This window comes from Triplophysa rosa, linkage group LG5, assembly GCF_024868665.1.
Source record: "Triplophysa rosa linkage group LG5, Trosa_1v2, whole genome shotgun sequence".
NCBI lineage: Eukaryota > Metazoa > Chordata > Actinopteri > Cypriniformes > Nemacheilidae > Triplophysa > Triplophysa rosa.
The window spans coordinates 11,756,001-11,769,665 of record NC_079894.1 but is presented as its reverse complement, the minus strand read 5'-3'; the positions used below and the strand labels follow the sequence as shown (position 1 = coordinate 11,769,665).

The 13,665-nt window shown below is 38.7% G+C and overlaps 1 protein-coding gene across 1 annotated transcript in view; it reads right to left on the bottom strand.

Moving 5' to 3' along the window:
- Positions 1-2: 2 nt before the first annotated feature.
- The window catches only part of abca4b (ATP-binding cassette, sub-family A (ABC1), member 4b), a 34,930-nt gene continuing 21,267 nt past the window's right edge, over positions 3-13,665 (bottom strand). The window contains 33 exon segments of the mRNA XM_057334147.1: positions 3-2,020; positions 2,141-2,390; positions 2,528-2,620; positions 2,747-2,850; positions 2,948-3,082; positions 3,506-3,647; positions 3,971-4,077; positions 4,162-4,224; positions 4,332-4,452; positions 4,644-4,773; positions 5,586-5,709; positions 5,861-6,008; positions 6,105-6,220; positions 6,343-6,520; positions 6,641-6,810; positions 7,124-7,198; positions 7,302-7,407; positions 7,511-7,543; positions 7,629-7,723; positions 7,816-8,008; positions 8,389-8,487; positions 8,580-8,704; positions 9,785-9,942; positions 10,370-10,453; positions 10,835-10,889; positions 11,700-11,905; positions 12,009-12,108; positions 12,274-12,393; positions 12,395-12,456; positions 12,614-12,751; positions 12,916-13,055; positions 13,181-13,312; positions 13,405-13,582. Of these exon segments, the coding sequence (XP_057190130.1) occupies positions 1,892-2,020; positions 2,141-2,390; positions 2,528-2,620; positions 2,747-2,850; positions 2,948-3,082; positions 3,506-3,647; positions 3,971-4,077; positions 4,162-4,224; positions 4,332-4,452; positions 4,644-4,773; positions 5,586-5,709; positions 5,861-6,008; positions 6,105-6,220; positions 6,343-6,520; positions 6,641-6,810; positions 7,124-7,198; positions 7,302-7,407; positions 7,511-7,543; positions 7,629-7,723; positions 7,816-8,008; positions 8,389-8,487; positions 8,580-8,704; positions 9,785-9,942; positions 10,370-10,453; positions 10,835-10,889; positions 11,700-11,905; positions 12,009-12,108; positions 12,274-12,393; positions 12,395-12,456; positions 12,614-12,751; positions 12,916-13,055; positions 13,181-13,312; positions 13,405-13,582 (4,109 nt within the window). The 3' untranslated portion in view covers positions 3-1,891.

The following is a 13,665-nucleotide window of genomic DNA, read 5'->3' as shown; positions in this document are numbered from 1 at the left end:
TGCACTTTGCCATGGATGCCACACCAAACATAAGGCCTGGAAACTCTTCATTTTATGTGATGTACTTGCTGATGTGTCAAATGGTTCTTACTAGTGCCTTGCAGTTTTTCTCAATCCATTTTAGATGTTTAGTACAGGACATGCGTTCAAAACACTTTATTTTTAAACAAACTTCTATTGACTTCATATATAATTTTCTGGAATCACTACAAACATTTTGAGAAACCACATCGCTGTGAAACTTAAGCTTGTGATAACATTTGGTTGAAAGTGTGTTAGCTAAAAAGAACGCAGCACTTCATTATTAAGTCAAATTTAATTGTGTTATATTATGAGACTGTTTTGAGAGTGATAACGTAATTCTAGGATATGTGTAAAATGGATGGAGAAAAACTATCAGAGAGGATACTGAGAAAAGACTAAAGTTGTAAGGCAAGGTTGGGGAAGACAAAGAGTTGCTACTTAGTAACTTGTTAACATATAAGTTAGTACGTTTTTGATGTCTTAATGGAATATATAGCTTGCAATCTTCAGCAACAGGGAGTCTTAACATGAGAGACTGGAGTCTAAGCTGAATCACGATACTGAACATTAATAGACCATTAAAATGAACAATACATGACATACAGCACATTATTGTTTTATTTAAGCTAAGTTTTGTATTGCAGTACATTTTTTAACATGTGTGCTTGTAGTATGGCAAATTTCATTTTTACTCGTATCTTGCTCTGAATTTTTAAAAAATGTTAAATGGTAAAACCACTTAAATACATTTTTTGTTTACATAGTGTTTTTAGTTATTAAAATTCATTTGTTGTGTTACAGCATGTTATGACTCTGAAAGTGACTTTATGATTGAAAGGCTGTCATAATAAAATATATTGTTTGTTATGCTTCAGTTATTCACAAAGTCTGACTTTAAGACACTAACTGTGTCTGCAGTTAAAGTGATGGATCATTGGTTTATTGAGGGGGCAATAGTCAGGGACTTCAACCACACGCAGACCTACGTTTCTGGAGAAAAGCGTATCAGCCAACTGATCTTGACAAAAAGTAACACAAGTAATTATTAGGCATAAGCATAGATACATTTTCTGAGAAACAGAATTACATTTGACAAAAAAACTGAAAATAATATTTCACTGAGTTAGAAATATTTATATTAGAGATGCACTTGTTCAGAGTGATATCTGCCAATACAGATAGTTTGGTGGTTGTATTAACTTGCATTAAGTAAATTTATTCAATGACTATTAATATTGAACATCGAACTTGTGATATTTCTTAAAATTTTTTAAATGCACAGCACAAATTCATTGCATTTTCCAGTCCTCTTTTGATTGACAGGATATATCGGCCCTGATCATCATCTATCAGTTTTATTGACCGATGCCGATTATCGGAGCATCTCTAGTTTGTACTGAAGTGGAAATTGTACCGAGTTTCAGCAAGTGTACATATGGTAAATACTCAGGCACGCAGATAAACTTTGATTACATTTTTACAAAGAAAAAATTGTACAACAGAAACTGTAATGCTGATATTTACAGAAGTATAAACACATTTCTTAGGTTACAGAAATCTCAAAGCAAATCTGTATGGAAATCTTTTTTGTGTGTCCTTGCATCCTTTTATACATAAAAGTAGCAAAATTGCACCTAAAGTGCAACATTTTATAAGCTGTTTCAAGAAAATGAACGATTAATTTATCTGAACTGCATAAATTCACCAATATCATTTAATCCACTGGTGTAATGAGCATTTTCTTTTTATCATATTAAGAGTTTTGCTTTGTAAACAACTTTAAAACCATAAGCTTTTTAAACAAAACAGTAAAACATGATGTCAGCATCACTTTATTTCAGTCTTTTATTCATCGTCTGGTCTTATTTTATCTGTTTTGGCTCACAACTCTTCTTAGAGGCGAGATCTTTTTATCGCGTTTTGACCCTCCTGGTCGGTGCTGAGGGGGGGAAATATCTTTCTCGCCTGACTGTTGCTTGGCAAAATTCACAAACACCTGTAAGGCAGCACGAACAGATCAGCAGTTAGTATCTCGGTATCGGTATTAAATGCAACCACAAATATTCAAATTGCCCATGACACTGTTTCTTGTTTAGCACAAATACTTTCAAGTTACCTGGTCTAATGTAGTCTGAGACACAGAATAATCTTCAATATTCAGATTCTCTTTGTTGGCCATGACTAGCTGGAAGACTCGTGCCAGCGAGGCAGCAGCGATTTCGTATTGTAAAGTGTTGAAGTGTTTCTCCCGCTGTACACATCCTGGGAAGTTGCTTTCCATGAAGGACTCGGCAGGGAGCAGGTCAGGAGACAAACCTGCTTTTGCAGCCTTGATCTTCATGGTGACCACATAGCCACCACCAAACCTGTCCACAAGCACAGCAAAATATGTCAGAAATAGTGTTTGTTTGCTTGTAAAGCAGGAGCAAGAAGAACAGGCTGGTATGGGTAATGTGATAATGAGACACCAGATTAAAACTACCAGAGAACATACTGTACTCACTTGTATTTCAGGTGCTGGATTGTGCCCAGGCATTTGAATGTGCCGTTGACCATGATGGCCAATCGAGTGCAAAGAGCCTCACACTCTTCCATGCTGTGAATGAGAATCACGTTACTAAAACAATATGATATAGTTTCATAGGTTTTGAATCATAAATATGTTTGAGGTCCCTGACTACACCAGAATGACTATATTATCAAACATGAGGGCTGCTCTTGCCTGTGAGATGTCAAAACGACTGCTCTCCCATCACGGATGATACTCAGAATGGCAGTCCACAGAAACCGACGAGAGTGAGGGTCCATTCCTGTAGTGGGCTCATCCTGTATATGACAGTACATTGGTGAATTAGATCCATGTTATTTATTTTTTATTTTTTCATTTTAACGCCTATGAGGAAAATGATGAGGTGACACATACCAGGAGCACTAGAGGAGGACAGCCAATCATGGCAATAGCGGTAGAGAGTTTTCTCTTGTTTCCACCACTGTAGGTACCAGCACATTGGCCTGCGTATTCAGACAGACCCAGCTTCTGAATACCCCAATCTGCCACCTACAGAAAACATACAATCATACATTCATACACAAGGAAAATAACCCTTGTGCCATTTCAGACCTGATTTTCCTCCATGAAACAAAAGACAGTGAGGCAGAATACTTACACTGCTTTGATCAATTCAATGAACGTGGATGGTGACCAGCACCTGTCCATCTTCAAAATAGTATCACTAAAGTACAGTATATAGCACTATATAAAGTTCATTTTGGTATGTTACTCACAAAAAAACTTTAGCACACAAGTTATATGGACTAATGTTACTTTTTGTCCTGTTTAGACTATCCCCTTTGATTACTATTCACTTTGATTGCATGAAAAGGTAGCCTCTGTGATTGTGATAACTTGTATGCTTTACGGAGGAAAGTCATACAGGTTCAGAACAACACAGGGGTGAGTAAAAGTGGGAAAGAGACTCACTCTGCCGATCTCAGAGTCTGGGATCCCACGGAGGCGAGCGTACAGGTACAGGTGCTCCCTCCCCGTCAGCAGCTCATCTATGGCATCAAACTGAGGGCAGTAACCCATGTTATGATGCACATCCAGGATACTACTGAGAATACTGGGGAGAAGCACAGTTCATTTTTAGTGTTTATACCCAACATAAAGGATTGAATTCCTTAAGAATTAGTTGAGCCAGTGTTGTTTATTTGCACATCACCGCTTTGTAATTAAAATAATATCTAGAATGACAACATTTCAGCACAGTTATCACATGGCTATACTGTAGTTTAGTAAATGCGATTTTTGCATTGAAAATATTGAAGTGTAGACAATAATGATGCAACTTTTAAAAAAATTGTCCATAAAGTATTTAATATTGCATTCACACTATACTTGTTAATTGTAATCATGTTTGTATTTATAAATTAGTTTAATCTTTACCTGTATCCAGCTACTGATCCCTCCCCTGAGGTCACATCTGTGTCTCCGGTCAACATTTTAAAGGTTGTCGTTTTACCTGCACCGTTTACACCAAGAAGCCCAAAGCACTACAAGAAACATTTGCTAATTGTCACATTTAGTGATTCATTTAAAGTTTGACAAAATGTTGCACAAAGGATTACAAAACAGACCTCTCCAGAAGGAACTCCCACACAGATTCGGTTCACCGCTGGACTTTTTCTGCCCCTGTATGTCTAGGAAAAGGCAGTAAACTTTAGAATGTCCATTATTTTTTATAATTTAACTGAATTAGTTCCCTAAAGAGACTTTGATCTTGATACTGTTTTGCTCAGTCACTTACTTTTGACAAGTCTCGGATCAGAAGAATGTCATTTTTGTTTCCGCCTTTGTAAATGCGCTCTCTCTCCTGAGCTACATCGTCATCTTCATCTTTAACAGGAGCCCTCACAGAGTCAGACGGCCTACATAAATAATACAGAATGTCACATGTAGTTTTATGCAGTAAACACAAAGTAATATTAAAGCAGGTACTAACTCTGTGTTCGACATTTCATTTGAAGTTGCAGAGAAAATGTCTGAGTGCAAATATTAAAAAAGTAAGCAAAGCCTATAAATGTCTTCAGAATATTAGTAATGTTTTTTTTCTCCTTACCAGTAATCAAGGAAAAATTTGTACTGGATGAGCAGATTAATGATGGAATACACAAAACCTTCCACAGCCATGCAGACCAGGTTCTTTCCTACAAAGTCCCATCTGAACGGATCCATTGAAAACTCCTCCCCTGTGCCACAAAAGAGAATAAAAAAACACTAAAGGCGTCTGAACACCATCTTACTGTACTTATTACCCCTTTCAGGTACAGTAGCCATCACAAGAAAGCATATGTTCTTTGAAAGATACATTTTAAACCTTATCACTTCACCTCAGGAATATTAAAAAAGGGATAACATTGACCTAGTAGTGTTACACGTGGTGACGCATACTTACAACAAATCATTGTGTCGCAGTCTAAAAGAGTTTTAAGCTTATGCTGAAAAACACTACTGAAGCTTTTATGCTAATAAATGCACACTAGAAGAAAGCCTCTTAAAACTCCCCTCGACTCTCAGACTGCATCAAACCAAAAAAAAAAGAAATTTTGTCTTCGTACAAGACTTTTAAAAGGATGTACTATAATGGGTTGTCTGTGACACACGCAAGTCCCAGTGAAATAAAAAATTACAATGCCTATTTTTTCATGAAATATTGCAGCGTTTATTGTAAATATTCTCTTTTTAAAATTCGTGTGCCCTCATAATCTTCAGTCAATGTCTGAAAATACATTTCCTTCCTGTAATGACTATCCATCTTAAATGACGTGTGTTAGACGGCTTGGGCGGAGCATCCATTAACTCCTCCCCTTCAACTGTCATTCTGCTGCCAGTTCCATTTCAAAACGCAACGGCTGTTTTTATACATCCAATCAAATCGCAGAGAAAGACGAAAGCCACGCCCACCATTTTTCTCATTAGAAATTCCATTTCACTCGGAAATGCGTCAAAATACGGAAGTAAAAAACGATCGATTCACGGGGGACTTTAAAGACAGACTCACCAAAACGGGCGTAGACATCAGTCACAGCCTGATTCATGGCCATATCAATGAGACCTCGGCCGAGACAGAAGTGAGGAAAGACCAGCAGCACCTTCTTCAGCACCGCATTAAACATCAGCAAAGACTGAGTTTTAAGAACAAAAAGCCAATTATAACACAAGGAACATGTATTTTCAATAAAACTCGTTGTCTGCTGTATGTAACTTCAAGGCATCATTAAGCAAAACAATCATTTTGTATGCGAATAATGACAGGAGGAGTGATTGCGACTTTACCCTGTTGTTCTCAAAGAGTTCTAAGATGAAGGTGATGGCACTGCTGTTGATACCGATAAACAGGTTAATGCAGGAGAGCGACACGTATGCTGTGCTGGGGATACTGAAGATGTAAGACATGGGGTACATCATAGGCGTCACGGACCACCTACATACAACATAAACAGAAATCACTGTATGGCTTTTTAATGTAGTCCAATATAGCACATGTAGCTCATAAAGACTATGTTATCCATTGACTTACCCATAGAGATATAGCAAAGCAATCAGTGCTGGGAGATTGGCGGGCGATGTGTAGCATTTTTTGTCAAAAGCCACAAAAATACCCACAACCATCGCTGTGCTGACAGAGTAGTTTATCTGACACAAATAAATGCAAGAGATATGAGCTATCAATCGGCAATCCAAAAATATTTCGACAATTGACTTATCAGAGACATAACAGAACCAATGCTGTAACACACAATGTTGATAAATCTCACCATGTCCCAGAAAAAGTTGGCAAGCCAGTAGACCAGAGGACTGACTCCGCTGACAAACTGCAGATGTTTGGCCTTGGTGACACGTTCCTGAATGAGGTAGAGGACAAAGCTGGCTGGAATGAAGGACATGGCAAAGATGACGCAGATGGCCACCACTGCATCCACTGATGTGGTCAGACTGTGGAAAAGTCAAAGCTTTACTATACAAAACATAGTCAATTCTTGCAACTCTCAAAGTTTTGAATGAGACGGATTGACTGAAACAGTCAGTAAAGTGATATGTTAATATGACACTTACACAGTGACCTCTGAGAGCTGCTCTTTCGTGAGGTTGAGCGGGTGGTTGATGGCAGTAATGCCGTACTCTGATGGATTGACGTGAGGTGGCAAATACGCTCGCAGAATAGCATTGTTAGCCACATTTAGGAACGAGACCATGGCGTGCCAACCTTTGTTGTTATACCACACCTGTACCCAGTTGAAAAAGAGAACATAATCAAGTCTTCACCAGATATTTAAAAGATAGCGTCAAACAACGTATATTTCAAACAATACTCCATGTTAAAATGTATTTCAATACAATTTATATATCGTTCAACGCTTTAAAAAGTATTTGGATGGACACTATCATTTCCGTCAAAGTGACAGCAAATCATTTTATTCTAATATCAGTTCATTTCTAATAGAATGTGTTAATATTCATATCTACGCAATAGATTTTGTACCGTGACTGAAGTGTCCTGAAGTGACATGTACGGTCATTTGGATTAGCATACAGTACCTTAACATTGTACTCGCTCTCCATGTAGCGCAAGAAAGTTCCTATTTCTTGCATGGCTAACTTCGAATTGTGACCCTAAGCATAAGAAATCACTCATACTCAATGCTTTGTGTGTTTAATGTTAAAAAATGCCTCATAAGCTGATAAATATTCTAACTGTGCAAACAGAATAATATACCCCTGAAATATTCATCATACGTCCAAGCTGCGAAAGAACGTTCTGGATCTCCTCAGGGTCCACATCGAGAATCGGCAGTTGCCCACCAACAGAGAGTCCACCATACCTGTGAAAGAGAAATTGAATCCAGAACTACTACAAAAATCCCTGAGACATTCTGCAGCAAGAAAGCGTTTGATTATGATGTGTTGGTTCTTGACTAACTTTACCTTTGTTCATTCACCCAATATTTGCTCTTCAAGCTGCATATGAAGAAAAACAGCAGTCATTATCAAACGTTACATGAAGATAACACTACCAACGCATTTTAGCTTCTTTATCGCTCACCTGGTCTTGATGAGACTGGGGTAAGTCTTCACCAAGTAGTCAGAGATGTTTCTGTAGGTCAGGTCAAGCAAGGTGTCTCCTGTCGGCTCTTTTCTCTACGACACAAACATGCATACTACATTCCAAGGTTTCTCAGCCTAAATCAGTTTTAATAATCACTACTTCAAGATCCAGATGACCTCCTGACCTGGCGTGGTGGCAGTCCACCAGCTCCAGCCGGACACACTGGCAGCATGGTGAGCTTTGAATCTGTGCTACACTGACAGGACGGGGAGGGGTTTCTCACGTTCCACTCGGGACTCAATAAGATGTTGCTGACCTCAGGAGATACTGGAGGCGCTTCCCAATCGGAGCTTGTGTTCAGACAGGTAAAGAGGTCCCTGTGCACATAGTGCATTATATAAATAAATACATTCGAAATATGCAGTCACTGAGCAGTGATTTTTGTTTGCATATCAACAGCCACTTCTCAGAATGCTGAATCTCTCTTTGGGATTACTGGTATTGCTGTAATTGACTGGAAGTAACAGTTTCTTTACTCTTTTTGAAGTTTAAATGACATTGTTATGTGCATGTTTTTTGTCATTGCTTAACATTTTCTATGACGAAAACAAATGGGATTTATTCCTGGAAACCTTGCTCTATCTTCAAAGTGTAAAATGATAAAAGTATACATTTGTGTTCATTGGCTAGAAATATAACGTTTATTTTCCTTCTCATAATGAGTCAAGAATGCTTATAAAACAGTTTCCAAACTCACTCCAATGGCTGATTCACCATACAGCGTGTTCCCATGCCAGGGTCTTTCAGCAACGTCTGTATAAAGTACTTCATCTTTGGATGAGATGGCTGCTCATTACTGAGACGCACAAGAACAGAAAGAAAATGAATGACATCTCCAAAAAAGACTGATTGTTTTATAATGGGTCTGTTTGTGAGAGGAGTTTTCACCTGACGAAGGTAAACTGTGCTCCATACATCCACGGAGAGATGGTCAGGCTTGGATACTCTCCAAATTGTGGAACAATCATGGTGAAGATTAAAGCAATAAGCACAAAGCTGGCTGGCAAAACAATCTACAAACAACAACAAAAAACATTGTATAAAAAGCCTAAAACAGAATTTTGCACAAACTTCGCTCGCTGATGTCCGCTCTTTGTGAATTACCCAGTTTGGTAACGATGTAAAGCATTAAAACAAACCTGTTTCTTCTTAACAATGGTCTGTTACAGCACCTCTGCTCTGATGGACAACTTTAAAGGCAATTTTCTCAATACTCTCATTTTTTTGCACCCTCAGATTCCAGATTCTCAAATAGTTGTGTCTCAGCCAAATATGATCTTATCCTAGCAAACCATAGATCAATAGGTTATTTATTCAGCTTCCATGTGATGTATAAATCTCAATTTTGAACAATTGACCCATAAGACTGGTTTTGTGGTCCAGGGTCACATATTTGTTAATGTTAGTTAATGCCAATACAATCCTTCATGTGGAACTAATGTTCATAACTTTTAATGTGCAAGTAAATGCTGAAATTAACATGAACTAATATGAATAAATTCTGTATAAGTATTGTTCATTGTTAGTTCATGTTAGCTAATGCATTAACCAATCCCTTACAGAAAAGACACACGAAATTCACATGTGCAAAAAACACATGTGATCACATGTGAAATGTGTGTTTTTGGAACATTTTGGTGTGAATTCCATGTGAATTCCCACGTGAAACCCATGGGATAACATGTAAAATCCCATGGGATAACATATGCGACATGTCTCCACATGTGATCACATGTTCTTCACTTCACCACATGTTGCACATGTCATCCCATGGGTTTTTACATGTTATCCCATGGGTTTCACGTGGGAATTCACATGGAATTCACACCAAAATGTTCCAAAAACACACATTTCACATGTGATCACATGTGTTTTTTGCACATGTTAAACGCATGTTGTATACATGTGATCACATGCGAAAAACATGTAAAAAACATGTGAAATTCATGTGTCTTTTCTGTAAGGGATGTTACCTAACACAAGTGTAATCAATATCAGTACCAAAACCAGTTAAATGTGCATGTTTTAAAGACACTCAACGGTATAAAAGCACTACTTGCTACAGAAGTGACATAAAAGACTCCGTCACCTACCTGTGCAAGGAAATCTTTGTGGCTACGTGTGGCATGTTGAAATCTCTTGACTAGCAGGGCGTGAAACTGCTTTAGAACCAAACTAAATCCTTTAACCTGCCTGGAAGCTTTACCGGCACTGTTGTCAGACTCTGCAGGGTTTCCCGTACCATTCGCTTCTGCAAACCAGGGTGCATAAGAAGGGTACATCTTAATAGCTTTAACAACAGCAAAAGTATATCAAAACTGTTATTTTGGACGCCAGACTGCTGTTTTGATATATTAACCATTGATAACTGGCCAGCTCGAAATGCAAACCAGCAAGCCCGCATTAGTTGATGCACTTAACCACTATTTTAACCAGGATCCAGTTGCAACCTGTCAAGCTAGTCCTTTAACAAACTAGCACTATCCAGCAAACATTAGGCTGGATCAGGTAGGTGTTTCATCAGTATGCAAAGCCGCTGCTGTGAAGAGCTATCTTGAAATGCTTTATCTCTGCTTAAAGCAAAGCACCTCATCTTATTTTATGCCTGAAAGCGTGACTTTGCATTAATGTCGTAGCATGAGCCTTAAGCAAAGCTGAGCTCTGAAATCTTAATTCACCTTCTGGGCCATCCGTACTATTAGTGGCTGCACTGTGCCTCAAGACACCATTGCCATTTTTCCTCTGTTGTAGCATCCATTGCTCTGAGGGGGCAGGGGACCACACAATCAAACAAGAAGTCACAGACTACAGGTTTCAGAAAAGTGCTTCAGCTTTAAGAACGATAAATGGTAAGTTTGAAGATCATTTAGCATCATTCGAGATTCCTTTAAATGTAGGTTTAATCAAACACTCGACAGAAAACAGTTAGCATTAGAATCTTTCATTCGATCTCATTGTAGACTGTGTGTGGTTATCTGTTAAATTTAATTTATTATTCCAAGTTTCCTATGCGAGTTGTAAACACGTTTTATGAATGTTATATTTACAAATGTAGATATTTTTTTAAATTCTGGCCCAGCGTACAGCAACCTGTTGTTGTGGAGATGGCGATATATCACAGGTATAATGGCTTTTTTATTTACCTGGTGTGACAGAGCTGTTAGCTGCCTCTCCATCTGCTGTAACCTTCAGGAAAATCTAGACATATATAAATTCTAACATCATTAGAGAGCACAGATTTATCCATACAGCATAAGCATAATATTGTCACTGTCAGGTGGAAACCTTGTTTCTTCATTTTCTTTCAGGATTTTTATCTTCTTTCATAAATCATTACTATTGCTCAACCTTCCTGTTTGTTTGTGGGATTTGCAAACATTCAACCATTTAAAAAAAATAAAAAGGTCCAGTGTGTAATTTTTTGGAGGATCTATTGATAGAAATGCACTATAATATACATAACTATGTCTTCAGAGGTGCATAAAGACCTTACATAATGAAGCGTTGTGTTTTTATTACCTTAAAATGAGTTATTTTAAGGTAATAAAATAATTTTATAACATTAATTTTAGTTTAATTAATGTGTTATCTACATACACAGCGGGTCCCCTAACGAGGAATTCTCCATGTTGTTTCTACAGTAGCCCTAAATGGACAAACTGCTCTACAGAGCGCGTTTCGTAAAAACGTTTTCTCCTTCAGCAAGGAAACGAAAACGTGACGACATCTTAGTTCTGTGTCAGCCGCCGTACTGCTTCGAAATGGAGGGGGAGCAGTTGAGTGAACCATTTGTTGCAGTGTGAAACCAATTTAAATGTCACTAAATGTCATACATTGGACCTTTAACTTTGACAACACTGTGTTTAATTCTTTAAAAAATGTGTGAGTGTTTTGGCTATTTCCTGAAGTTTTGAAGATAAATTTGACACCTGACAGGAACTATATACTTTTATACAAATATCTACAAAAAAACTATATCATGGTAACTAGCTTCAAATGTCATCCAACCTCCTCTAGAGAGGTGTCAGATATTCCAAAGCTACTGAGGCCCATGTCACCCAGTGTTTCCTCCAGTTCTCGGAACAGGCTGGCGTAAGCACTGTGTTTAAATCCTTTATTTGGCAGCAGGTAGGTCATCTCTTGACCAATCATTTCTATTAGCTTCGCCTCGGGTACATGATGATGAATCAGGGTAGTGATGCTATCCACGTTCCCTGTGCAGAGAGATGGAAAAACCATTCATTTTTTAAGAGATCAACTTAAGAGAGATTATTACAGTACATTACTGATTATATAAGGGTTTTATAGTAGACTGACCATCCAGAACTCTCTCAGGCTGAATTGTCTGACTGTCCTCTTTATATTTGGTGCAGGTGGTGCATGTGCATGAACACTCGGACGCACAGTCACACTCATTCTGAAGAGCACAGTCAAAAAACTCATCATGAACATAATCAAGGGTATTGATATGAGATTGCGAAGGACACAAGTTGTGTGCCAAAGTTTAATACCTAGGTTTAGAGTAACTAGCCTACTGCGAGAGATCTTGGTCTCGAAACTCTAATAACAACAGAAGTGTCACCTCTTTCTTGCGCTTGTCTTTCATACGACGCACCAGTGTGAGGTAGAAACCCACTCCAAAGCAGTTCTTCAGGAAGAGAGGAGAGCCACTGCAGTGCAGTTTACCTTTAGAGATGATAGCAGATTCTGTCACTCAGCAGGTCTGCCTCGTCCATGTGATGAGTGGACAGTATTACTGTGCGTCCTGGAAAAAAATATGTGTATGTGTGTGTGAGAGATCATAGAGACTGGCATGTTTTCAACAGTTTTGGATTTTTCAAGACAAATTGAATTATGAAAAGCTATGATGTGATAGTCTATGTAAGCCTGTAATGTTCACTTTAGCCTGAAGGAGGCAGCACCTGTACGGTACTTGAGCAGCAGGTCCCATATCGAGCGTCTAGAGTAGGGGTCCACTCCTGAAGTTGGCTCATCCAAGATGACGACTTTAGAGCTGCCCACAAAAGCCATAGCCACTGACAGCTTCCTCTGCATACCCCCTAAACAGAGAGTCAAAGCTCAAATATCACTGTATTTGTGCTATAGATTTTTTCTGAAAAAAACTACTTTTACCTATGAGAAGTTTAATTTATACCCTTAAACCAGATCAGCTATCGATAGGGCCTTGGTTCTACACAGATCTCACGTTCACATTCAGACCCACCAGAAAGGTTCTGTGCCTCCTCGTCTCTTTTATGAGGCAATCCCAGATCCACCAACATGTCCTCGACCTCCCGTTCTGCTTCCCTGCGACTTCGACCCTTCAGCATAGAGTAGAAGAGAATATGCTCCTCTACGGTCAGACTGACGTGGTTGTTGGATCCAGTACATCAAAGTGGGAATAGAACATACATGTTTGATCAGCATGAATTACTACAGCAATCATATTGCACAATGCATCATTATACAGTGCGTCAAAACTGACTCACTGGTTAAAGAGAATGTTGTACTGGGGGCACATGCCCAGCGATTGTCTTATGGCATCCATTTCTGTGCGAATGTCTTTGCCATTTATGTAAGCAGTTCCAGAGGTGGGCGGGAACAATCCAGTCAATATGGACCTGGTGTGAGATATGTTAGAAAGCATCTATAATGTTACAGACTTAATGGGAGTTTTGTCATTGACAACTATGTAGAAAACCAAAGGACGCACAAGGTGGTGGTCTTCCCTGCCCCATTGTGACCCAGGAAAGAAGTAATCTGGCTCTCGTAGAAGTTCATGTTGAGACAATCCACTGCAGGTCTTGAAGATCTAGAATACACTTTTACCAAGTCCTGCACTGATACACCTGCTAACAGCCCGTCTGGCTCTGACTCAAACAATGGATTCCCTGTGGGGACAAGACCCATACAGACACTCAATCAAACACACCTGAATGACAATAACAATTCATTACAGGTTCACATCCACAGC